General features: G+C 33.5%; 1 protein-coding gene and 1 long non-coding RNA gene across 2 annotated transcripts; both read right to left on the bottom strand.

Annotated features, from left to right (window-relative positions):
• Positions 1–17,764: 17,764 nt before the first annotated feature.
• LOC124911719 lies at positions 17,765–18,004 on the bottom strand. The gene is made up of 2 exons (XR_007096624.1): positions 17,967–18,004; positions 17,765–17,881 (listed from the first exon to the last, which is right to left on the bottom strand). It is a non-coding gene; the product is annotated as an uncharacterized LOC124911719 (long non-coding RNA).
• A 946-nt stretch (positions 18,005–18,950) lies between these two features.
• LOC124913322 (beta-glucosidase 12-like) lies at positions 18,951–25,061 on the bottom strand. The gene is made up of 8 exons (XM_047453914.1): positions 24,940–25,061; positions 24,349–24,445; positions 24,191–24,280; positions 23,768–23,818; positions 19,682–19,757; positions 19,506–19,583; positions 19,320–19,407; positions 18,951–19,209 (listed from the first exon to the last, which is right to left on the bottom strand). Exons 1-8 carry the CDS (start codon positions 25,059–25,061, stop codon positions 18,951–18,953), a joined length of 861 nt encoding a protein of 286 aa, XP_047309870.1.
• Positions 25,062–25,404: the final 343 nt, after the last annotated feature.

Raw genomic sequence — 25,404 nt, 5'->3', positions numbered from 1 at the left:
CAAATGCACCAAATGCAAGAAATGCACCAAATGCAAGAAATGCACCAAATGCAATAAATGCACAAAATGCAATAAATGCACAAAATGCAAGAAATGCACTAAATGCACCAAATGCTAGAAATACATACCTCAATATTATCATGAATCAACAAATCCTCAATACACACATCGTCATTTTTGTTCTCCTCCACAAACTCATCATTGTCTTTCTCCCCATCCTACAAAAAAAACAAAATTCTTTAATTAGACCATACAATATAAATGCACCAAATGTAAGAAATACATACCTCAAATTTATCATCATTCCAATGTTCAATATACACATTCACCTTATCCAAATCTTGCTCATTCACCTCAAAATCTTCCTCATTCTCCTTCTTTTTCTCTGTTAAATCTTCCTCATTAAATCTTCTCCTTCTCTGTTCCTCCCTTAGTGTGGCTAATAATATGCTAAACTCTTGTTATAGTGGTTTAACATCTCTTTAATGAGAATTATTTCAGTTCTTATTTCAGTTTTGAATTCATTTAGCTCCTTCGTAAGTTCATCCAAGCTACATATATCCTAGGGAGTTGTTGTTGTTGGAGTCGTGGGAGAGGATTCTTCGTCTTTTCTACTCATGGCGCTCTCGACATAATAAGAGTCGTTGGTGCTAGTGCTAGTGTTGAGGGTAGGGTTGCGGGTTCTTCTACTCGTGGAAGGTTTGGCTTTGGCAGGAGTAATTTGTCTTTTCTTCCTCATGACAGGTTTATGAGGAACTACATCGTCAATATCTCCAAATTTCCTCTTTCTGCAATCAAGATCAAAAAAGACATCATAAACATTACCTCCCATATTTTCAAAGTCATCCTCAACATATAATATCTTCTCTTCATCAGACAATTCCATTTTCTTAACAATCTTTCCATGTAGGGCAGTGTGAAGATCAAAGGCGGTGTTCTTCCTCTTGGATTTGTACTGTATTATCCTTGGGTAGACAAGCTCTTGCGTTTGAAGCATCGTTTTAATTGCAATATTGGGGACAAACGTTTGGATAACCTCATAGGTCCACAGTTGTAAGGCTAGTGCGAACCCATATACGTTATAAGAAACATCGACATATTTGTCTTTGTTCTTCTTCCCCAAAGAATCATTCTTCTGCAGATATAGCAACCTGTAGCGATTAAGGTCCTTGGTCAAACCCTTTATGGTTGCTCTAAAAGACACCTTTCCCCATGGAAAATTGAGGAAGGTGTCGATGTCATCGACCATGCTGAGGAGTTTGATATTTATTATCCTCTGCGGGTCAAAGGAAAAGAGATAATGGGAAACTAGGTATACCAGCCCTAATTTCCATGCATCTTCCCTATTAGAGCGGGACACAAATTTTGAATGAAGGTATGTTGTTCTAATAAGTGGATTACTTTTAAAATATTTAACAACCAAAGTTGGAGATTCTTCAACCTGATTGAAAATCGTTTCCTCCGTAAGGAGCCTCCCAAAATTGAGACCTGTGACCAATGCAAACTTCTTCATCCTGAAGCACAACTCTTCTCCATTCACAAGGAACTTCATCTCTATAGAATTTAAGCTAGACTTCCTGAGGAGCATTTGGTGTATAATCGTTCCTGAGAAACGCAGTAACGGGTGCCCTTTCAATAAGAATATGAATTGGGTTTGCTCTACCCTTTCAGTTAGATTCATTGACGCAAACTTGGCGGCAATATTTCCCATATTGGTTTTCCATGATACCCTTCCAACAAACTCAATAATTATGGTGGACTCCATCTACAAAACAAGGAACAACATGGGAGTAAGCAAATCGAGAAAATTATAATTACCTAAATTATTGGCAAACTATTTCAAATAAGGTCTAAGTTTCCCAGTTTCATATTGCACATCATACTGCAACCAAAATCATGTTAAAACTAGTTGTCTTATTAGTTTTTAATAATCCAAAATCACTAATAGAATTAACCATTGAGAAATTCTTGCAAATCAACAGTTCTAAATACATTAATCATGTGATGTGTCATTTCTTAATATAACAACTCAAGCAACATCAAAGAATACACCAAAATGGCATTTCTTAACAAGAACATAACAAACAAGAAATTATTAAACGAGAAATGAATGAATAAACGAGAAATGCATGCATGTAGAATAAGAACACTAATATAATACTTGTCATATACCCTAAAAGCATTTACACACATAAATGAAACCAGAACCAAACCCTAAACTTAAATACATCAATATCCATCAATATAAACGGTATAATAGACATCAAAACCTAAACTTAAACCAAACTTAAACCTTAAGCCCTAAACTCACCTAAATATATTGAAGAGACGGTGGAAAGTCGATGATGTCTAAGAGACAGTGAAAAGTCGATGATGTTGGATGAGGAACGATGATGTTGAACGAGGTTGATCGATGATGTTGAACAAAGTTGGAATGGAAAGTCTGCAGTTGTAAAGTCAGCAGTTTTGGAAGTTGGGGTGGGAGGGAGAATCGGGGGGTTTGTTTTAAATTAGGACCAAAAAGTTATATATACGACGAAGGACGAGAATCGTCATTCACGCGTTTCATCTAAAACGCGTGAATTGATTGACGCTTTTAAGATGAAAAGCGTGAATGACACTTTTCGTAAATTAAAAAACGAAAAGTGTCATTCACACGTTTTCATCTAAAATGCGTTAATCAACTCACGCGTTTTAGATGAAACGCGTGAATGACGATTCTCGTAAATGAGCGTAAAATCAGGCGCCCGGGGGGTATTTCTGACATTTCGCGGGGCAAAAGGGTTCTTTTTGCCAACATTAGCATGCGCGGTCCTTTTTTGAAATTTCACCTGTTATGGGGGCCATTTCATCAAATTTCCCGAACAAATAACAATTGAAATTAATACAGACATAATTCACATTTTTTCTTTCTTAAATTTTTTTATTTTTCGTGTGAGTTTGTTTGAGTGTTAACTAAGTGTTTAAAAACTTTTTAATAATTTTTGTGAAGCATTTAAGACCTGGTATGTAAACTCTAACTTTAGAATTTTTTTTTATAGTTTATTTTTTTTAAAATTGTTTGTTAAGATTTACTACTGATAGAAAAATTAAGTAAGTTAATTTTCAAACAGGCCACACATTACAATTTTTTAATATTTATTCTAAATAATCAAAAAGGGAGAAATTGATAGAAAATAATTGTTATAATTTATGAAAAGTTTAATGAGTTCAAATATATATGTTAAACCGCTAAGTTATATCAAGTATATTAATTAGTTTAAATATAATAAGAGGTTGTTGTAGCGTAGTGGTAAACAGCTCTGCCTGTCACACAGGTTCGGTTGTTTGTCTTCGGTTTGAAGTAAAAGCAACCGTTTGGCCAAGAAGTTCAGTCAACCGGTTGGTCAACTGGAGTTCAGTTAGGAGATCGATCAACCGGTTCGTCCAAGAAGCTCAGTCAGCCGGTTGGTCAACCGGAGTTCAGTCAAGGAGTCCGGAACCGTTCAGTAAAGTTCAGTCAAACCGGATTGGTCAACCGACACTTAATGCAGCCGCTCAGTCATAAATGTTCCGGTTGATTAAATGCAGCCGCTCAATAATAAATGCTCCGGTTATTAAGTGAGCCGCTCCAATCATAAATATGTTCCGGTTATTAAATGCAGTCGCTCAGTCATAAATGTTCCGGTTGATTAAATGCTATCAAGCTCCGGTTATTAAATGGGTTATTAAATGAGTAATCCAAATCCAGAAGCAATCTCCAAGCAGCAGGTAGCTGTCAGGCATGCTTGTTCAAATCCAGAAGCAATCTCCAGGCAGCAGGTAGCTGTCAGGCATGCTTGTTCAAATCCAGAAGCAATCTCCAGGCAGCAGGTAGCTGTCAGGCGACCGGCTAAGTGCATGTCTGCCATGTGTCCAACATGCAAACCGGCTAAGCGCATGTCTGCCATGTGTCCAAATTGATCTGTCCAAGAGGGAAGGCGTGCAAGCCTCTTGATCATTACCGGGAGAGAGAAAATATGACCGTTGTCATACTTTTCATATAAATAGAAGGCAAGGAAGAAGTAGCGAAAAAATCAAGCAAGAAAATCATTCAATACAATTCAAGTGATAAGATTCTAGAGAGATAAACTTGTATATTCAAAACCGGTGTGTCTAAAACCGGAAGCTTTCTATACTGTGTTGTGTTGAGTTGTTGTATTACATCAAAGAGTGAGTTTGGTGTAACCGACGAGTAGCGAAGTTGGGCTCGACCGGAGGTATTGTTATAACTATAAAAGTTAGTGGAGATCCTTCTCATAATCTGAGAAGAAGGGGTGACGTAGGAGGGTTTGCTCCGAACATCCATAAAAAATCTTGTCTCGTGCCTTGTATTTATTTCCCGCTTATTTACTCCAAAACCGAAATACGTTAACCGAAATATAATCCTACTCCAATAATCAAAACCGGTCTATACATACTCCTTAAACCGACTCCTCATAAACTTCATCCGAATCGTATTCGTTGCTTCAGATTGAAACGGACATTTCCGCACTTGAACTCGGTTCAAGAGTCTGTGACAATCTGTGTAGTGTTAAGAGCGGTTTTAGTCTTTAACCGGACTATCACCAGAGTGGTGTGTGTGTTGTAAGCGGCCACCCTTCCTGAAAACGGAAACACCCCGGTCCTCCAAGGGCGTCCCCGATCCTAACAAGTGGTATCAGAGCGAGGATCTTAACACTCAAGCAACCGAATACCATCATGTCTTTCATCAACGAGCCCCCCATGTTCTGCATCGAAGAATATGTTGATTGGAAGATACGGATGGAAGTGCATTTGGCCTCACAAGACGATGACATGTGGTATGTTATTACCAATGGTCCGATAAAGATTGATAAGCCAAGATACAAATGGACGACGGAAGATAAGAAGATGAATAACTTGGATAATGTTGCCAAAAACATTTTGTTCAAGTCGTTGGACAGAAACATGTTTAGTAAGATCAAGCTGTGCTCTTCTGCTAAAGAAATTTGGGAGAAGTTGATCCAACTGTGTGAGGGTAGCGACCAAATAAAGGAGAACCGGAAAGATCATAAGGCTCTGATAGCTTATGAAATCAATAGCAAATGGGCCGATAACGATTCAGACGACTCATCATCTAGCGACGGCGATGATAAAGTTGATGCATGCTTCATGGCTGAGAAAGAATCTGAGGTATTTGATTTCTCTTCTGAAGAATTTACTAAAGAAGACTTAGTTATTGCACTCAACGACATGGTCGATGAGTTCAAAAAATTGGTTGTTTTAATACCGACCCAAACAAAATATGAAACCGGAAAGTCAAGTGGTACCGTTGGTGAGCCAAGCGGAACCGAGACTTACGAACCGGTTGGACTATCCTTAGAGAATGAGAAGCTCAAGGAGACAGTCCAATCGTTAACAGAAGAAAATGAGAGAATTAAATATGTCACGGCTTCTTGGAAGAGATCTAGTGAAGCGGTAAGGCAGATGTCTAATTACCAAAGACATCCCAAATGTAAATTTGGTATTGGTTATAACAAATCCGCCACTCACAAGCATTCCAACGAGATGAAACTCACAAAAGACAATCTTCCTTTCATAAGATTTGTCAAGAGTTCATCAACCGAAAATGAGGAAGAATGTTATCTAAAACCGGAAAAAGAAATAAAATATGTAAGTCCAACTGACTCGGAAAAATGGCTTCATCCTGAGAGAAGGAAATCCAACCGGCCAGCAGGTAAACAAACCGATCAACGACCACATATAATTAATCAAAAGTTACCACAAAATAAGACACTCTTAGGACAACAAAAAGATGTCAAGCCAAGCACCGGAAAAGTAATTAGAACAATAACCGGGAAAGTTATCCGACTTATTAAAGTCTGGATTCCTAAGGGACTAATAAGCCACGGACCCAAAGAAAAATGGGGACCAGATTCTCTATTGTCTATAAATGCAGGTAAATCAAGACAGAAGCTTGGAAGAGACATCATGGCATCCGGACAGCCGGCTGCTGACGAACACCTCATATGAAGGGAACAAGCATGAAGTGGCTAACATCCTCACAAAGCCACTTCTCGAGTCTAAGTTTTCTTCCCTTAGAAATATTTTAGGATTTTTAGATTACAAAATTTGTTAAAAAAAAATTCTCCTTTAAACCAAACCGTTTTCCCAAAAACCGGCCAAACAAGTGTAAGCTCTTTAAAACCGGCCAAACAAATATAAGATTTTTAAAAACCGGCCACACATTACAAGTTTTGAATATTTATTCTAAATAATCAAAAAGGGAGAAATTGATAGAAAAATTAAGTAAGTTAATTTTCAAACAGGCCACACATTACAATTTTTGAATATTTATTCTAAATAATCAAAAAGGGAGAAATTGATAGAAAATAATTGTTATAATTTATGAAAAGTTTAATGAGTTCAAATATATATGTTAAACCGCTAAGTTATATCAAGTATATTAATTAGTTTAAATATAACAAGAGGTTGTTGTAGCGTAGTGGTAAACAGTTCTGTCTGTCACACATTTGACTAGGGATCAAATCCCACTGGCTGCAAATAATATTTAAAGTTTTTTGCTGTTTCAGGGAAATTGAGCAAAATCCATTCGGTTGGAAATGTATATATACCGTTCGGTTGTTTGTCTTCGGTTTGAAGTAAAAGCAACCGTTTGGCCAAGAAGTTCAGTCAACCGGTTGGTCAACTGGAGTTCAGTTAGGAGATCGATCAACCGGTTCGTCCAAGAAGCTCAGTCAGCCGGTTGGTCAACCGGAGTTCAGTCAAGGAGTCCGGAACCGGTCAGTAAAGTTCAGTCAAACCGGATTGGTCAACCGACACTTAATGCAGCCGCTCAGTCATAAATGTTCCGGTTGATTAAATGCAGCCGCTCAATAATAAATGCTCCGGTTATTAAGTGAGCCGCAACAATCATAAATATGTTCCGGTTATTAAATGCAGTCGCTCAGTCATAAATATTCCGGTTGATTAAATGCTATCAAGCTCCGGTTATTAAATGGGTTATTAAATGAGTAATCCAAATTCAGAAGCAATCTCCAGGCAGCAGGTAGCTGTCAGGCATGCTTCAAATCCAGAAGCAATCTCCAGGCAGCAGGTAGCTGTCAGACATGCTTGTTCAAATCCAGAAGCAATCTCCAGGCAGCAGGTAGCTGTCAGGCGACCGGCTAAGTGCATGTCTGTCATGTGTCCAACATGCAAACCGGCTAAGCGCATGTCTGCCATGTGTCCAAATTGATCTGTCAAAGAGGGAAGGCGTGCAAGCCTCTTGATCATTACCGGGAGAGAGAAAATATGACCGTTGTCATACTTTTCATATAAATAGAAGGCAAGGAAGAAGTAGCGAAAAAATCAAGCAACAAAATCATTCAATACAATTCAAGTGATAAGATTCTAGAGAGATAAACTTCTATATTCAAAACCGGTGTGTCTAAAACCGGAAGCTTTCTATAATGTGTTGAGTTGTTGTATTACATCAAAGAGTGAGTTTGGTGTAACCGGCGAGTAGCGAAGTTGGGCTCGACCGGAGGTATTGTTATAACTATAAAAGTTAGTGGAGATCCTTCTCATAATCTGAGAAGAAGGGGTGACGTAGGAGGGTTTGCTCCGAACATCCATAAAAAATCTTGTCTCGTGCCTTGTATTTATTTCCCGCTTATTTACTCCAAAACCGAAATACGTTAACCGAAATATAATCCTACTCCAATAATCAAAACCGGTCTATACATACTCCTTAAACCGACTCCTCATAAACTTCATCCGAATCGTATTCGTTGCTTCAGATTGAAACGGACATTTCCGCATTTGAACTCGGTTCAAGAGTCTGTGACAATCTGTGTAGTGTTAAGAGCGGTTTTAGTCTTTAACCGGACTATCACCAGAGTGGTGTGTGTGTTGTAAGCGGCCACCCTTCCTGAAACCGGAAACACCCCGGTCCTCCAAGGGCGTCCCCGATCCTAACAACTACTAATATGGTTTCAAAAATTTTGAATAAATTTAATTTATTCCATTAATTTTATATTAAAAATACTCAATTTTAAATTTTAAAATTTAAAAACGATTTTTTTTTCCTTGAGTTTATGGTTAAGATTAAAATGGGAACCCAAAAAGTAAAAAAAAAAAAAAAAAAAAAAAAGCCAATTACTATTTGGGGCTTGAAACTTGAAGCGTTTTGATAGTTTTTATGTGTTTGTACTTTGAGTTCAGCCATTTAGAGCTCCAACTATAATATTTCTTGCCATTTGAGGCTTTTCATCTAACAGACGTTTATTCCGTCAATTGTAATTTAGGTGACATTTCATCTAACAGACGTTTAATTGCCAACTATATTTTAGAATCAAACAAATCCTACTCTCTCTCTCTTTCTCCTTCCACGTGTCATTGGTTCTCTCTCCCTCCAACGAGTTTCTCTTTTTTTTCATCCTATTCTATCCATCTCCAACTAGTTCTTTAGCATCTCAACGATTTAGGTTTTAAATTTTGTTTCTTTTAACTTAGTTTGATCTAGTGTTGGATTGATAGTTCGATCTCAAATTATTAGGGTTTTTTCTTTGTTCCTCTATAACGTTCTAGTATACCCTTCATCGATCGGATTCCACAGACCATTCAGCAAGTGGAAAGAGAAATGGATCAATCCTAGCATAACATCATCTTAAAGCATCATCATAATAATAATTGTGCTACCAACAACAATGATACTTCGAGTCTTGTTCTCTTCAAGTGGACTCCCGTGACTTAGAGCCAAAACAATGGCAGCAAGGGTTCCACAACAGATGGCTCCATTATTGTCGAAGATTCTAATATTTTATTGGACTTAATTACATTTGGGTTTGAAAGCTATGATCATGGATACAAAGATAGATGACCAGGGCGGAGCCACACTTAGGGCTACCAAGGCTATCTGTGACGATATAGGGAATATTTGGAGAATTGAAAGAAGGGGATGAGAAGACAGTAAGAAGAGTTGCAAGAAGAAGGAAGAAACCAAGAAGACACAAGGTGAGATGAAAATGTAACTTCATAGAAAAAATTAGTCAATAATACACTGATGGATCAAAGCTATATAAATAGCTTTGTAATCTGATAACTTTTGTTTTTAATTAAAAGAATAATAACTTTATTTAATTTTATCATAACTTCAGGGACTATTTTATATTTATATAATATATTAACATTAGGTTTAGGTTTCATTTGTTAGACAGCCGTTTCTCTCTTTGAGTCTTTGAGTCTTCGCCGCTTCTTCTAGGTTTACTCCTTTCAACTCTTCTTACAGGTACATCTTTCAACTCTTCTGTTACAGGTACATCTTTCAACTCTTCTGTTACAGGTACATCGAGGGATTGAGCAATTATATTCGTTACAATACTCCCTCCATTTGAAGGCGGACGACCACGGCGCCTTCTTCGTCTCCCTTTGGTTTTCCAGCTAAGATCTGGATAATCTGTCGCAATCTGGTCAGCATCTTCCCAGCAAGCATTATCAGGTTCGTTGTCGCTTCTTTGAACTAATATTTGGTGAATTGTCTCTCCGTTTCTCAAAGTAAATCTTTCATCTAATATTGCTGTCGGTATATGTGTAGAATCGTTTATGTCTGATAGATCTGAAGTTGTGAGATTATTCCCGATTAGTTTCTTCAATTGCGAGATATGAAAGACGTTGTGAATTTTGGCATTGGGTGGAAGTTCAATTCGATACGCTACCTGACCAACCTTGTCAATGATCTTGAATGGACCATAAAATTTAGGTCGAAGTTTGTGATGCCGTTCCTGAGTCATTGTAAGCTGTCGATATGGGTGAGCTTTCAGGTATACTTTTTCTCCTACTTCCAGTACTGCAAATTTGTGTTTTTTATCATAATTTTGTTTCATCCTATTTTGTGCTCTTAAGAGGTGGAACTTGGCTAAACTAATTGCTTTTTCTCGTGCTTGCAGGCTTCTGTCTACATTTTCGTTAGTGGAGTCCCCTGCTAAGTATGGTACATGAACGGGAGGAGGGTGACCATATACCAGTTCAAATGGAGATACACCAATTGCTGAATGAAAATTTGTGTTGTACCACCATTCCGATAAAGGTAACCATTTAACCCACGAATTTGGTTGTTGTCCCACCATACATCTAAGATATGTCTCTAAACATTTGTTAATGATTTCCGTTTGTCCGTCTGTTTGTGGATGATAGGCTGTAGATAAAGCTTGAGTAATTCCTTGTAGTTTTAAGAATGCTTTCCAAAATGAACTTAAAAACACTTTATCTCTATCGCTTATTATGACTTGAGGCATTCCATGTAACCTGAAAATAGAATCAAGAAAAACAGTAGCAATTGTTTGGGCAGAATAAGGATGTTTAATTGGCATAAAATGTGCCATTTTTGAAAGTCTATCAACAACTACAAATATAACAGTTTTGCCTTGAGATTTAGGTAACCCTTCTATAAAATCCATAGATATTTCAGTCCAAATAAGATTAGGAATAGGAAGAGGTTGCAAAAGACCATTAGGGAGTGTATTACTAGTTTTATTGATTTGACAAATATTGCAATTTCGAATAAATTCTCTTATATCTTTTAACATTCCTTTCCAAAAATAGGCCAATTGCATTCTTTTGGAAGTTGCAAGCACTCCAGAATGTCCTCCCACAGGGGAAGAATGCATAGACTCAATTAATTCCTGTCTTAATCTTTTATTGTAACCAACTACCAATTTGCCATTTCTTCTAAGTTGGTTGTCTAGGTAGGTAAAATCTGGATGAGAATTTGGATTGTTTTTTAAGTCTAAAATTATCCCTTGCATATTTATGTCAGTTGTCCATGATTCTGTAATTTGGTCAATAATAGGAGATTGGTATATAGAGAAAGCCCACAATTGCCCTTCTCTTCTTGAGAGGGCATCTGCCACTATGTTTTCCTTTCCTTTCTTGTACATAACTGTAAAATCAAATCCTAATAATTTGTAGAGCCACTTTTCTTGACTAATTGTATGAATTCTTTGTTCTAAAAGGTATTTAAGGGGCTCATGATCTGTTTTTATGATGAAAGGTTTAAATTGTAGATAGGACTTCCATTTTTTAACTGCAAATATTAAAGCTAATAGCTCTTTTTCGTATGTAGGTAATAGTTTGTTAGAATGAGCTAAAGCTTTGCTAATGTAAGCAATTGGTCTATTTTTTTGTATGAGAACTGCACCCATGCCTACATTACTTGCGTCAGTTTCTACTATAAATGTCTCTTTAAAATCTGGGAGTCCTAGAACTGGGGGTGAACACATGGCATTTTTAAGATTTGTAAAAGCTATTTCTGATTCGTTGGTCCATTTAAAACTGTCTTTCTTTAATAAATTCACTAAAGGTTTAGCTATAAGACCATAATTACAAATAAATCTTCTATAGTACCCTGTTAGACCTAAAAAGCCTCTTAAAAGTTTAAGCGTAGATGGTATAGGCCAATTTTGCATAGCACTTATCTTATCAGGATCAGCCTCAACTCCTTGAGCAGAAATAATATGTCCCAAATAGTCTATCTTTTTACATGTAAATGTACATTTAGATCTCTTTAAAAACAGATTATGATGTTTTAAGGTATCAAAAACTATTCTTAAGTGCATTAGATGATCATGCCATGTTATACTATAAATCAATATATCATCAAAGAACACTAATATAAATTTTCGAAGATAAGGCTTAAATATAGTGTTCATTAAACTCTGAAATGTAGAAGGAGCATTAGTAAGACCAAATGGCATAACAAGAAATTCATATAGTCCTTCATGTGTTCTAAAAGCTGTTTTGTGAGTATCATTAGGGCTCATTCTAATTTGGTGGAATCCTGCTGTAAGATCAAGCTTAGAATATATTTGACTATCATGTAATTCATCTAAAAGCTCCTCTATAATTGGAATAGGAAATTTATTCTTAATCGTCATATGATTTAATTTACGATAGTCAACACATAAACGCCAAGTGTGATCTTTTTTCTTGACCAGAATAATTGGTGCTGCAAAAGCACTATGACTATGTTTAATAATTCCTTGTTCCAACATTTCAGATACCAATTTTTCTATTTCTGTTTTTTGTATTGCAGAGTATCTGTATGGACTAAGACTAATTGGAGTTGATCCCTCTTTTAGGTGGATACAATGATCATGTGGTCTATGTGGAGGTAATCCTTTTGGCTCTTGAAATAGTTCTTGGAATTCGTCTAACATTGAATCAAGTTTTTCCTTAGGTAAGTCATATTCATTATTTGTGGCTAAGGAATAAAAATGAGGTTTGAAAGGTTCATCAATTAGTATAGTAGTGGGTCTCTTATATTTGTTAAAATTATGAGCTCCTAAAATACTACAGATTTCAGCATCAGAATTTCCTCTAAGAGTGACTCTACCATTTTTATGTAAGAATGAGAATTTTTGGTGTAAAAAATCACAATGTATGTCTGAAAGTGACACCAACCATTCAATGCCTAATATAACATCATATTTAGGCATTGTTAGTACTCTAAGATCTGTCATGAATTCATAATCCTGTATAGTGCATAATATCTGTTGATACATAAGACAGCTAGGTAATTGATTTCCATCAGCAACAGATACTGAAAAGGTAGATGTCTTAATCAATTTGTCTTTAATATGAGGAAGCCATTTAGAATTTATGAAATTATGTGTACTTCCTGAATCGATTAGTATTTCAACATTTATTTTTCCTATTTTTCCAGGAAGACAGAGAGTTCTATATGATGATGGACCATTGATAGCATTCAAGGATATTCCCGATAATTCATCAACATCTTCAGCTAGTGGATCATCTAATTCAGGTTGTGATTCATCTATAAGTTCAGAGTTTTCCAACATATAAAATTCTCCTTTACATTTATGAGTAGAATTAAATTTTTCAGTACAATAATAACACTCATTTTTTGCTCTTTTTTCTGCCATAAACTTGGGATCCAATTTCTTATAATCCTTTCTACGATTATTATTATTCCATTGAAATTTTGTTGGCTTAGGAGTAGGTAATAAGGGAGGTCCATTATTATGTAGATAGACTTTTAAAGAATCATATGTTGCTTCTTGAACTCTAGCCATTGCCATAGCATCATTCAATGAATTAGGATGTAAAAGTCTAACAGAATTAGCAATTTCTTTCCTTATTCCACCTAAGTAACAGTTTAGCATGTAATCATTCGGCATTAGGGGAAGCCTATATGAAATCTCAATAAATTTATCGTTATGCTCATTAATTGGACCGACTTGTTTGAGATTCATTAGTTCACCCATAGGATCATCAAAAATTGTGTGTCCAAATTTTTTCTTAATTTCTGTTTTAAGAAAATCCCAAGTAATAACAAAATTTGCATCTAAATGATTTCGAAAATTTGTATACCATAATCTTGCCTTATCTTTGAAATGTAGACGAGCAATTCTTGGCTGAATATCAAGAGGAGTATTATCGACTTCAAAAAACTCTTCAGCTGCATAAATCCATCCATCAACATCATTGCCGTCGAATTTAGGAAAGTCGATTCTGGTGAAACTTTTGTGTATATGGTAAGGTCTATTATTCCTATCTCTTGGGTTACGATCATAATTGTTGACATCATAGAATTCTCGTTGTTCTTGAGGATTGTGATGACGTCTCCCATCTCGATCCGGATTGCCTGCAGGTTGTTCTTGAGGATCGTGATGACGTCTTGCATCCCGATCTTGATTATCTTTAGAAAGTTCATCAAGTCTTGATAATATTTGTTTCATCGTTTCCTCGGTTCTTGTTTGTTGTTCTGTCCATTTGGATTCAAATTTGTATACTAAATTCTCGGTATGCTCAAGCATTTTGATTTGCTTATTTACCTTTTCGTTGAGCACGTTGACACGAATATATAAATCGTCTGTTTCTGTATTTGATTCTTCAGGATCTGATCTTGATCTAGTTCCCACCATTTTGAACTGATCTTGAAGTTGCTTCTTGATGAGTAAAAAAAAATTGCACAGATTTGAATGAGGTCGGAGGGTCTTTTAGCTCTGATACCAATGTGACGATACTAGGGAATATTTGGAGAATTGAAAGAAGGGGATGAGAAGACAGTAAGAAGAGTTGCAAGAAGAAGGAAGAAACCAAGAAGACACAAGGTGAGATGAAAATGTAACTTCATAGAAAAAATTAGTCAATAATACACTGATGGATCAAAGCTATATAAATAGCTTTGTAATCTGATAACTTTTGTTTTTAATTAAAAGAATAATAACTTTATTTAATTTTATCATAACTTCAGGGACTATTTTATATTTATATAATATATTAACATTAGGTTTAGGTTTCATTTGTTAGACAGCCGTTTCTCTCTTTGAGTCTTCGCCGCTTCTTCTAGGTTTACTCCTTTCAACTCTTCTTACAGGTACATCTTTCAACTCTTCTGTTACAGGTACATCTTTCAACTCTTATGTTACAGGTACATCGAGGGATTGAGCAATTATATTCGTTACACTATCCTTCCGGGCTATCCTTCCACCTTATACTATATATATAGCCCGGAGGCCCAATCAACTCCATCCTAATATACTATTACTATATAATCTATTTATTTATAATTAAATAAAATCTTAATTTATTAATTCCTAAACAAACCATCAAAAGATCTCAATGATTAATACTAATATATTATATAATATATTTATTCCTAATTAAACAACATACTAATTTATTAATTCCTAAGCACAATTATATATAATAAATAATCTATATATTTCTAATGAAAAAATTCTCTAATTTAGTCGGTCATATTTAAATTTGTTGACCCAATCACTTTAAAATTTATATATAATTTATTTAGCCTAATTAAAAAATATATCCATAAATCCTAGTTTAAAATTTTGAATTTTTTTCACTAACCCTTAAGTCCTTATAATTTATAGGGCTAAAACTACGGTATTCTATTGATTTATATTGAAATTTAATCTCTCACCAGGTTATAATTCAATTTTATATTCTTTGCGTCTATGTGAATCGTTTTTATATTTTTCAAGTTTGAACAAAATCATTTGAATGACAAGTTGACCCATTTAGTTTTAATTCTACATGTTTCAACAACAACTACAAAATGAACATTTTTTGCAATAAAAATTAAAAAATGTTTATCCTAATTATAAAATAGAAGATTTTCTCATAGTCATAGTTTCCATGATCATATTCATTTAGAGAAATTTTAATTCAAGTACATACTCAAATTCTATTATTAATGAATATTATTTTTGTAAAAATCATAAATCTTAACTTTAATAGTAAATTCGGGGTATATTTTAAATGGTATAAATGTTTCTATTATTGTGTTATATAATTGTTTTTTAAAAATTTTGTAGTCCGGGTAGATTTTAAATTATGGCTCCGCCAGTGTAGATGACGATATTGATGAAATTGAAGAACATAATTCTAGTGGTATGAAATATTGATGAATATGCGCAGTTTAATCAAACAAAACTTGGAAAAACATAAGAAAAAATGAATGGAAGATGAAACAGACTGAAAGAAGGGACAACCTATGAGATGTAGAGGAAGAAAGAGAATATATAAGATTTGTTTGTTTTTAAAATCTAGTGTTAAATTAATATTATGGAATGCCACGTCACTTAAAAATTGACAGAATAAAGTCTGTTAACGGAAAAGTCCTATATGGTAAAATGTTTGATAGTTCGAGCCTTAAATGACTCGACTCAAAGTTCGAGCCCTGTTTGATACAAACGTCTCAAGTTCGAGCCCTAAATAGTAATTGGGACGATTAAAAAGTGATTGCGTATTTTTTATGTGTTGGAGATCGAAGATGAAGTCCGCAAACCACGCCAGGTCCGCATCTGGGCTAGGACCCCAAATTCGGCCCATCAACCTTTAAGTTTTATTTATGTGATTTTATTTTTAATTATATTTGTTTTTTTTATTTATACATTAAAAATGTCTTGAACCATATTAATAAAATAAAATTAATAATAAAATAATATTTTTAACAATGATAAATTTTCTTATTTTTATTTACTTTCAATTTTTAATATTTTATTTCTTTTTCGTTTCATAAATTAACTGTAAAATCTTTAAAATTTTATAGGTTGATTTATTTATAATCATAAATTCATTTATGTATATAATAAAATTTTAATTTGTCTTCATTATTTTCTCATTTTTCTAATGTTTAAGGTTTAGTTTATTTAATGTAAATAATTATTATTATCCTCAACAAAAAATTATTTAATTTAAATACATATCATTTCCTTTAAAGTTAGTCTTCTGACATAGTCTAAATATTTTAGACCTGTTTAGAATTTAAAAAATAAATAAATTAAAATAAGTGTAAAACATTTCTTAAAGATGTCAAAAATATTGGAAATAAAGACTATTTTCTAACGAGACACGTGAGACATAATATCAAGTTTTTTCTAATGTGTAATCATGCACCAAACCCTTAAAAAATCTCTTTTACAATAGCGTTATTGTTTTCCACGCCAAAATATTAGTTTTCTTAATATTGTGAAAAATATTAGATGAAAATTTAATATAAATAATTATTATTTTTTAAATATTTTAGACTAGATAGAATTTGAAAAATAAATAATTTAAAATAAGTGTAAAACATTTCTAAAAAAATCAAAATATTAAGAGTTAAGACTTTTTGTAACGGTCATGTGAGACATAACACCGATACTCTTTTTCACGTGTAACAAAGTATTGAGCCCTAAGGAATTTCTTTTCCAATAATGTTGTTATTTTACACGCAAAAAAATTTCTTTTCCTAATTTTTATAAGAAAATTAGATGGCGACTCATAAGTCCGAACGTTTTCTAACAAATTCACGGATTTGATTTCATTTTTATTTCAAAATTTTGAAAAGAAATTTATTATTTTATATCTATTTCTAAAATTCCAAAATCGCATATCTTTCGTGGCTATGTTTTAAACACATATAATAATATATTGAGCAAAATCACGGGAAAAATATTGAAAGAAACACTATTATATGAAGCAAAGTTTAATATTTAAAGAACAATACTACATGAAGCAAAGTTAATAAAGAAAATTACAAATTATCCTAGCACCATGGCCTTATTACAATAATATTTGGCTCGGGTACATAGCATTACTATATAAATTATCATCATAAGTAGGACCTTAATAAATTATGATAGCAGTTCATTGACCAGTACTTTTGATCTTATTCATAAAACATACATATGTCTTTATGACAATTACTTAATTATGTAGGTTCATCTCTCATCATTCCTCTTTTAATTCCTCATCCGAATCATCTTTCAAAAGCGGCCTAAGAAATTTTCTGAACCATTCATAAGAAGCTTTCTTGTATCTCTTAAGGTTGTCTTGAAAGTCGATGTAACTAATTCCAAACCGAACTGTGTAGCCAGAGCTCCATTCAAGGTCATCCAACAAAGTCCATACAAAGTATCCGTGCACATTTGAACCTTCCCTGTTGTTCAATTCATATTATCAAACAAACTTATAATTTTATTTAAGTAATTTGTGTTTGAATATTTGAACTCACAACCTTGATGAAATTAGTTTTGCGCTCTAATAACATATAATAATGATATGAACTTACTCTATATCAACTCTAAGGAAGTCAAGGTGGGAAAAGTGGTACTTGATTCTCCATGGGTCATTAAGGGCATCACTACGCGGAATTGAGGGATCATTTTTTTCACATATCCCTGTGTGATAATATCAATATTGATTTAGTTAATTTTAAAAAGACATGCATAAATGAAGTGTGACATAATTAATATTCAAATATACCATTTTCAGTGATAAAAACTTTTGGGTTTCCATATTTATCCTTTACATGGATAAGGAAATCACGAATTCCCCTTGGATAGACATTAATCCAAGCTGAACCAGGAGCCTGAAATGTCATCAACATCAAGATTATAATTTTAAATATAAACTATTAATTAATCGAGAATATAATAAATTTCATAGATACATACCGGAATCCCAATTAGTTGCCCGTTGCGATTGAAAGAGAAAATTAAGAATAAATAGTTAATCATGATCTAGCCAAACAAATTTAATAACTAATTAATTAATTATCATCTTAACTTACCTGTAGTGTAGACATTAATATCTGTGAAGTATGTCTCTTCACTTGGATTAGCTGGAACTTTTCTATTGAATACATATTTTGCTGAATAATAATTTAGACCAATGAAATCAAATGAACCTATCAACGAAGCAGACTCTTCTTCGGTAAATTTCGGAAGTCTGACTCCTACATTGCGACGCATCACTTCAGGGTAGTCACCGTGTATCATAGGCTCAACAAACCTATTGGTATTAATTGCGATATTATATTAACAAGTTAGTTATTAATTTATATATATATATGTAAGTTTGTTTTGTATTGTTTTTTACAAGGTCATTATTAATGGAAACAAATCTAGCTTAGAAAAAGAATTGTAAAGTTTTGAAAATATAAAATCATATTGATAATATTGTGAATAGAGAATAATATTAATCTAACCATCCAAAGCTGAAATCAGTAGCCCTTTCCCTAGCTTCCTTTCTGCTGCAGATTGTGTGAGTGGTACAGTCCAATCAGCAACATGAGCTATTCCAATTTCACCTCCTTGCTTTTTCTGTAAATTAATTCATTATAAAGAAAAACCAATTTAATCACTAAAAATGTTAAAATAGTATGGATTTTAGTTTTATGCATTGATTCAATTTCTATATTATGTTGCAAACTTAATGTTATTTTTAATTTTTTAAGTTTCATTTTGTTGAATTAGAACAAATAATGTGTATTCATAGATATTTTGCTTCCCGTTTTTAGTGTATTCTTGATGTCTAGAATCAATGTTTTAATTTTCTTATAACAAATCTATTTTCATAGTAATGTATGAAAGAATTTGATAGTAAAATTTCATCCAAGCAAAAAAAAATTAATAAAATTTCATTACTAAATAGCTAACCTAATATTTTTCTCTATATAGTTTAACGACGGCTGAATGAGCAAGAAGCATATAATGAGCAGCTAAATAAGGTTCAACTGCCGAATCTCCGCGTGTGCAATTCAATTGTTTCAACCAAGGAGAACAATAACCCGGAGCCATGCTACCATTGATATAACCATCGACAATAAACATGTATGGCTCGTTAAAAGTAGACCAATATTTTATTTTATCACCAAATTCTTGAAAAAGAATTTCTGCATAGTCAACGTAATCTTTCCTGTAATAAGAAATATTTAAAGACAGACATGATTAGTTGATACACTTATTCTTATTTAATAATTCTTGAAAGAAAAAAACATATTTAAAGTATATATACTTTTCACTTACACAATATCACGAATGAGAAAACTCATACATTCGTCCTCAAGTGCTTGCCGAAGATACCAATGGAATATAGTCACAAAGGGCTTTTTACCTATTTATATAATTGTTTATTTATTTATCTTAATAAAAGTGTAACAAAAAAAAAGTAATGAAATGGGGTTTTGAATGCATGCATGCATTATAATTGACCTTGCGATTCTAGCTCATGGAAGACTGTTTTGTAATGTTGGATGCCGACCTCATTCCTACCACCCTTCAAGGATCCATCTACAATCAACATTTATACATATATAGAGAGTCAATTATCATATATATATATATATATATATATATATATTTATATTATATAATAATAATGTAGTTACTAGGCAATATTCTGCTCCATGAGATTGATATTCTGTAAGCATCCATGCCAATGCTGTTTAAGATATTAAAATCTTCCTGCAATCATTACAACAAAACATACTTTCAGCGACCCTTATATGCCAACCCATATTAAGCGTGGGTAAAAATTAAAAGAAAAAAACTTTTGCCAACCTTTATATCTATACCACCACCTTTATTTTTTTTATATACCAACTTTGTAACTTTGTTAAAACCTTTTAATTTAAATATTCTAAATTTTAATAATTTTTATGTTTTATTTTTAAACTTTGTAAATATATTTTTTTAATTTTTTGATTTTTTTAAAATTAAATTTGACTTAAAATTTTGTTAATATTAAAATTTAATTAATATTTTTTATATAACATAATTTTTAAACTTTTTATAGTATTATTAATATATGTATATTATTTATTTATTATTTAAATTTAATTAAATTAAAAGTAAAATATGAGAGAGTTTATTAGTGACTGATGTGTTAATATGACATTTATCCCACATTGTAGAAAAAGAAGAAGGTTTTGGTATATAAAATATGAGAGAGTTCATTAGTTTCTAAAGTGTTTTTAAGGTTATAATGTGCTAGAATATGGGTTCACCCTAAGGGTTTAGGGTTATGTTTATCATGTACTTGAGAGATGAAGGGTAAATGTGATAATAGTAGAGATAAAAAAAAATAACATCTAAAATGAGAATAGAAAAAAACAAATTTAAAATAAAAAATAGTTTAAAAATAAAACAGACTTTTAGCGACGTTTTTTAATTTTGCCAACGCTTAAATAAGCGTCGTTAAAACTTTCTCCTTTCGGCAACGCTTGTACCGACGCTTAAATAAGCGTGGTAAAAACTTGCGCCCACTCTGCTTCTGGCGACGCAAGAATAAGTGTCGGTAATGTTTTTGGCGACGCTTTTAAAGGTTGGCAGAAGTCTTTTTAAGCGTCGCCGAAAATCATTTTTGTTGTATTGAATAAGTGAAGATTTTACTATATATATATATATATATATATATATATATATATATATATATATATATATATATATATATATATATATATAATATTTGTTCATTTATGTATGTGGAGAATCAAAATTTAAGTATAGATCACAAAAACTCATAATCTCATGGTTATATGTTTAAGTTTTTACAATTTGATTTTTTTTATGACAATCTTTTATAATTTATGATTACGTATTCTGAGTATTAAACATTTTTTGTTCAATATTTTAGTACGATATTTTGCAAGAATGTAGACTAATGAAATGAATTTAACTTTTTTTTATTTATTAAAAAAAGAGTTCATTTCTAATGTTCTAAAAAGTTTGGATTTGACCCTACTTATGGGAATTTTCTTTTTGTAATAAAAGTTATAAAATGTTAACATGGATGTTCAAGACATGATATATATCATGACTGATAAATTTATCACTTTCTTATATGTTGTTATTTCCTCATGTTAGCCTTGTGGCCTTTTGTTGGAATTCTTTAAATAAAATTTATAATATATAATATAATATTTTTGTGGTGATCTTAAATTTATATATATATATAAAAGCATATTTTTTAATTGAAGATGTAAATAAATGAAATATAAGCATCTTAACAATATTTTAATGGAAATTGACTAAAATTGATTTGGATTGGTAGTTTTTAGAATTATAAAGTAATGGAAGATATTGGGTTTGAGAGATGGAGTCGTGCCTTTTTTCCTGATAAACGATACAATCAAATGACAAGAAATTACGCTGAGAAATTCAATAGTCAAAGTAGGGAAGCTAGAAAGTATCCCATATCAATCTTAGCTGATTATTTAAGATTCACAATACAAGATTGATTTAATATTAGAAGAGAAAAAGCGTCCAATCAAAATGAACATTTATCTCCTTATTATGAAAAGTTCTTACGTGATCAAGTTAAGAAGGCCAGATTATATAATGTCCATCCACTTAACCGATCCGAGTTTTATGTGCATGACGATGAATCTGATTATAAAGTTGACTTGAAAGGATTAAGTTGTAGTTGTAGGGTATTTGATGTATCTGGTCTTCCTTGCACTCATGCCCTGGCTGTTGCCCGTACCCATAGATTGGATACCTATGAGTACTGCTCAAGGTTACTTTACTTTATTTGCTCTTGAATCTATCAATCTAACTAACTAACAAATTTCTCACATGTTCAATTGTTATCTTTCAGGTATTATTCAAGTGATTTGTGGATCAATGCATATGCGGAGACATGCTATCCAGTTTGTCATGAAGAGTATTGAGATATTTCAGAACATATCACGCAATGAGTGTGCCTTAAACCACCTGTTAAGGTTAAAAAAGGGCGACCTCAAACAAAACGTAGGTCATCCCAAGGTGAAATTCGTAAGGTACCGAGAAGATGTATCTCATGTGGTGGTAAGGTCATAACAGGGCAACATGCAAATCAGTGATGCTTGCACCCTCTACTACAAGAGCTGCAAGAGCATCATCATCTCAGCCGCTATCATTTCAGAATCCATCATCTCAGTCACAAACATGAATATTATCTATGGTTTTTTATTTGAAAGTTGTATACAGATTGATGGTTTAATTACATGAATATTGTCTATGTTTTTTTATTTGAAAGTTGTATACAAATTGTCTAGTGCATCTAGGTTGACCATACTAATGACATATAGTGACTCATGTATATATATTGCACAATGTTAAACTCACGCATATTGTAATATGCGTGAGTCAAGTTGTAATATGCATGAGTAGTAACTGACGCATATTGTAATACGTGTGACTTGTGAGTAGTAACTGACGCATATTACAATATGTGTGAGTCATGTTTAATACACGTGAGTAATAACTGACGCATATTACAATATGCGTGAGTCATATTTGAATATGCATGAATGGTAACTGACACATATTGTAATACGCGTGAGTCATAACTCACGCATACGCATATTACACAACATTTTATGATACATATTACAACATTCATGGCTATAATGATGATGATAAACAATATTCAGTATTACATAACATGTTACAACAATAATTCAGTATTCAGTATAATACAGTATAATATGTTACAATAATATTACAATATTCAGTATTACACATGTTAAACAATATTAACAACATATTACAACTTCATGGCTCTAAAATCTGGTGGAACAACCTACCTGCCCACTTTTCACATTAATACAAAAACGCCACAGTCCCCGCTCCATTCTGCTTTTGGTACTTCATGATATGGGATTCTCTTAAATCTTAAAGTCTCATTTCTCATGTTAGGATACCTAGTCATTTCAAATTCAGACATTGCTTTATGAAGGAAGGGCGGCAACATCTCACAAATGGCTTTCATGAATTCTACAAAATCGTCGGCATTGAAAATTGTTTGATCGCGCAATCATAAACATCAATTCTCCATTTTTGCAATCGAATAACACACAGTACCCATTGTAGGTTGTCGAGGTTAAGGGGGAAGTAAACATCATCAACAGTGCTCCAATTGAGCATAATTTTATCTTCTCTACCCCAGTAGTAGTGGTAAATGGCTTCATCGAAAATATGGCCAGATGGTTTAGAAGGATCAGCCGAGTTACAAACAAAATCGGCATAGGATGCATTACAAAGGGGCAAACTGGCAATCTAAGATGGTGAAATCCGACGGGTACGTCTTAGGGTATGAGAATGCTCTTTCTCTTAGTAGAGAACATCCGACATTCATCTCCACATAAGTTAGCCACTTATGTAACCTTAGAATTGTATTGAAGAATACATGGTCTACAGTGCCATCAGAGAGGTGGATCTTATTAAATTCAGCCCCTTTCGCCAACTCTTTCTTGAACTCTGTCTTCAATTTTTTTATTACACTTCGACATAGGATCGACAACAATCATTGGATCCTTCACCATGTTCTTTCTTGGACGAGGGACGGTGTAGGGACTAAGTAGAGTTTTCGACCTCGTCCTCTCTCTCTTAAATTGGATGTGGGATGCATCTTCCAATTCCACCACATCCTCCTCTATCTTCTTGTCCTTCTTCTACTCTTCCTTCTTCTCCACAACGAAATGATCGTCCACCTTCTTCTGCACCACCTTCTTCCCCTTCTGCACAATGAAATCATCGTCCACCTACAAAGAAATCATTGAATTAGACAAAAACGTGATGCGAGAAATAGGCCAAATGCAAGAAATAGGCCAAATGCAAGAAATGCATACCTCAATATTATTATCAGTCAACAAATCACGATCTTCATCTGTCTTCTCCTCCACAGGCCCAACATTGTCTTTCTCTCCATCCTACAAAAAAAATAAAAGTCTTTAATTATACCATACAATAGAAATGCACCAAATGTAAGAAATGCACCAAATGCAAGAAATGCACCCAATGCACCAAATGCACCAAATGCAAGAAATGCACCAAATGCAAGAAATGCACCAAAAGCAAGAAATGCACCAAATGCAAGAAATGCACTAAATGCACCAAATGCTAGAAATGCATACCTCAATATTATCATGAATCAACAAATCCTCAATACACACATCGTCATTTTTGTTCTCCTCCACAAACCCATCATTGTCTTTCTCCCCATCCTACAAAAAAACATAATTCTTTAATTAGACCATACAATATAAATGCACCAAATGTAAGAAATACATACCTCAAATTTATCATCATTCCAATGCTCAATATACACATTCACCTTATCCAAATCTTGCTCATTCACCTCAAAATCTTCCTCACCTCCTTCTTTTTCTCTGTTAAATCTTCCCCATTAAATTCTCTCCTTCTCTATTCCTCCCCTAGTGTGGCTGATAATATGCCAAACTCTTGTTATAGTTCGTTTAACATCTCTTTAATGAGAATTATTTCAGTTCTCATTTTAGTTTTCAATTCATTTAGCTCCTTCGTAAGTTCATCCAATCTACATTTATCCTAGGGAGTTGTTGCTGTTGGAGTCGTGGGAAAGGATTCTTCATCTTTTCTACTCGTGGCGCTCTTGACATAATAAGAGTCGTTGGTGCTAGTGCTAGTGTTGGGGGTAGGGTTGCGGGTTCTTCTACTCGTGGAAGGTTTGGCTTTGGAAGGAGTAATTTGTCTTTTCTTCCTCATGACAGGTTGATGAGGAACTACATCGTCAATATCTCCAAATTTCCTCTTTCTGCAATCAAGATCAAAAAAGACATCATAAACATTACCTCCCATATCTTCAAAGTCATCCTCAGCATATAAGATCTTCTCTTCTTCAGACAATTCCATTTTCTTAACAATCTTGCCTTGCAGGGTAGTGTGAAGATCAGAGGCGGTGCTCTTCCTCCTAGATTTGTACTGTATTATCCTTGGATAGACAAGCTCTTGCATTTGAAGCATCATTTTAATTGCAAGATTGGGGACAAACGTTTGGATAACCTCATAGGTCCACACTTGTAAGGCTAGTGCGAACCCATATACGGTATAAGAAACATCGACATCTTTGTCTTTGTTCTTCTTCTTCAAGGCATCCTTCTTCTGCAGATATAGCAACCTGTAGCGATTAAGGTCCTTGGTCAAACCCTTTATGGTTGCTCTAAAGGACATATTTCCCCATGGAAAATTGAGGAAGGTGTCGTTGTCATCGACCATACTGAGGAGTTTGATATTTATTATCCTCTTTGGGTCAAGGGAAAAGAGATAATGGGAAACTAGGTATACCAGCCCCAATTTCCATGCATCTTTC

Source organism: Impatiens glandulifera, chromosome 8 (assembly GCF_907164915.1).
Source record: "Impatiens glandulifera chromosome 8, dImpGla2.1, whole genome shotgun sequence".
NCBI lineage: Eukaryota > Viridiplantae > Streptophyta > Magnoliopsida > Ericales > Balsaminaceae > Impatiens > Impatiens glandulifera.
Note: the sequence above shows the minus strand (reverse complement) of the source record. Positions and strands in the feature narration are given on the sequence as shown.

Coding starts and splice junctions, on each gene's coding strand:
- LOC124913322 (XM_047453914.1), bottom strand. CDS start 25,061: ATGATGCTTCAAATGCAAGAGCTTGTCTATCCAAGGATAATACAGTAC. Junction 24,446..24,939: donor ATTGTTAAGAAAATGGAATT/GTCTGAAGAAGA, acceptor AAGATTTAACAG/AGAAAAAGAAGGAGGTGAGG. Junction 24,281..24,348: donor GGAATGATGATAAATTTGAG/GTATGTATTTCT, acceptor GTTTTTTTGTAG/GATGGGGAGAAAGACAATGA.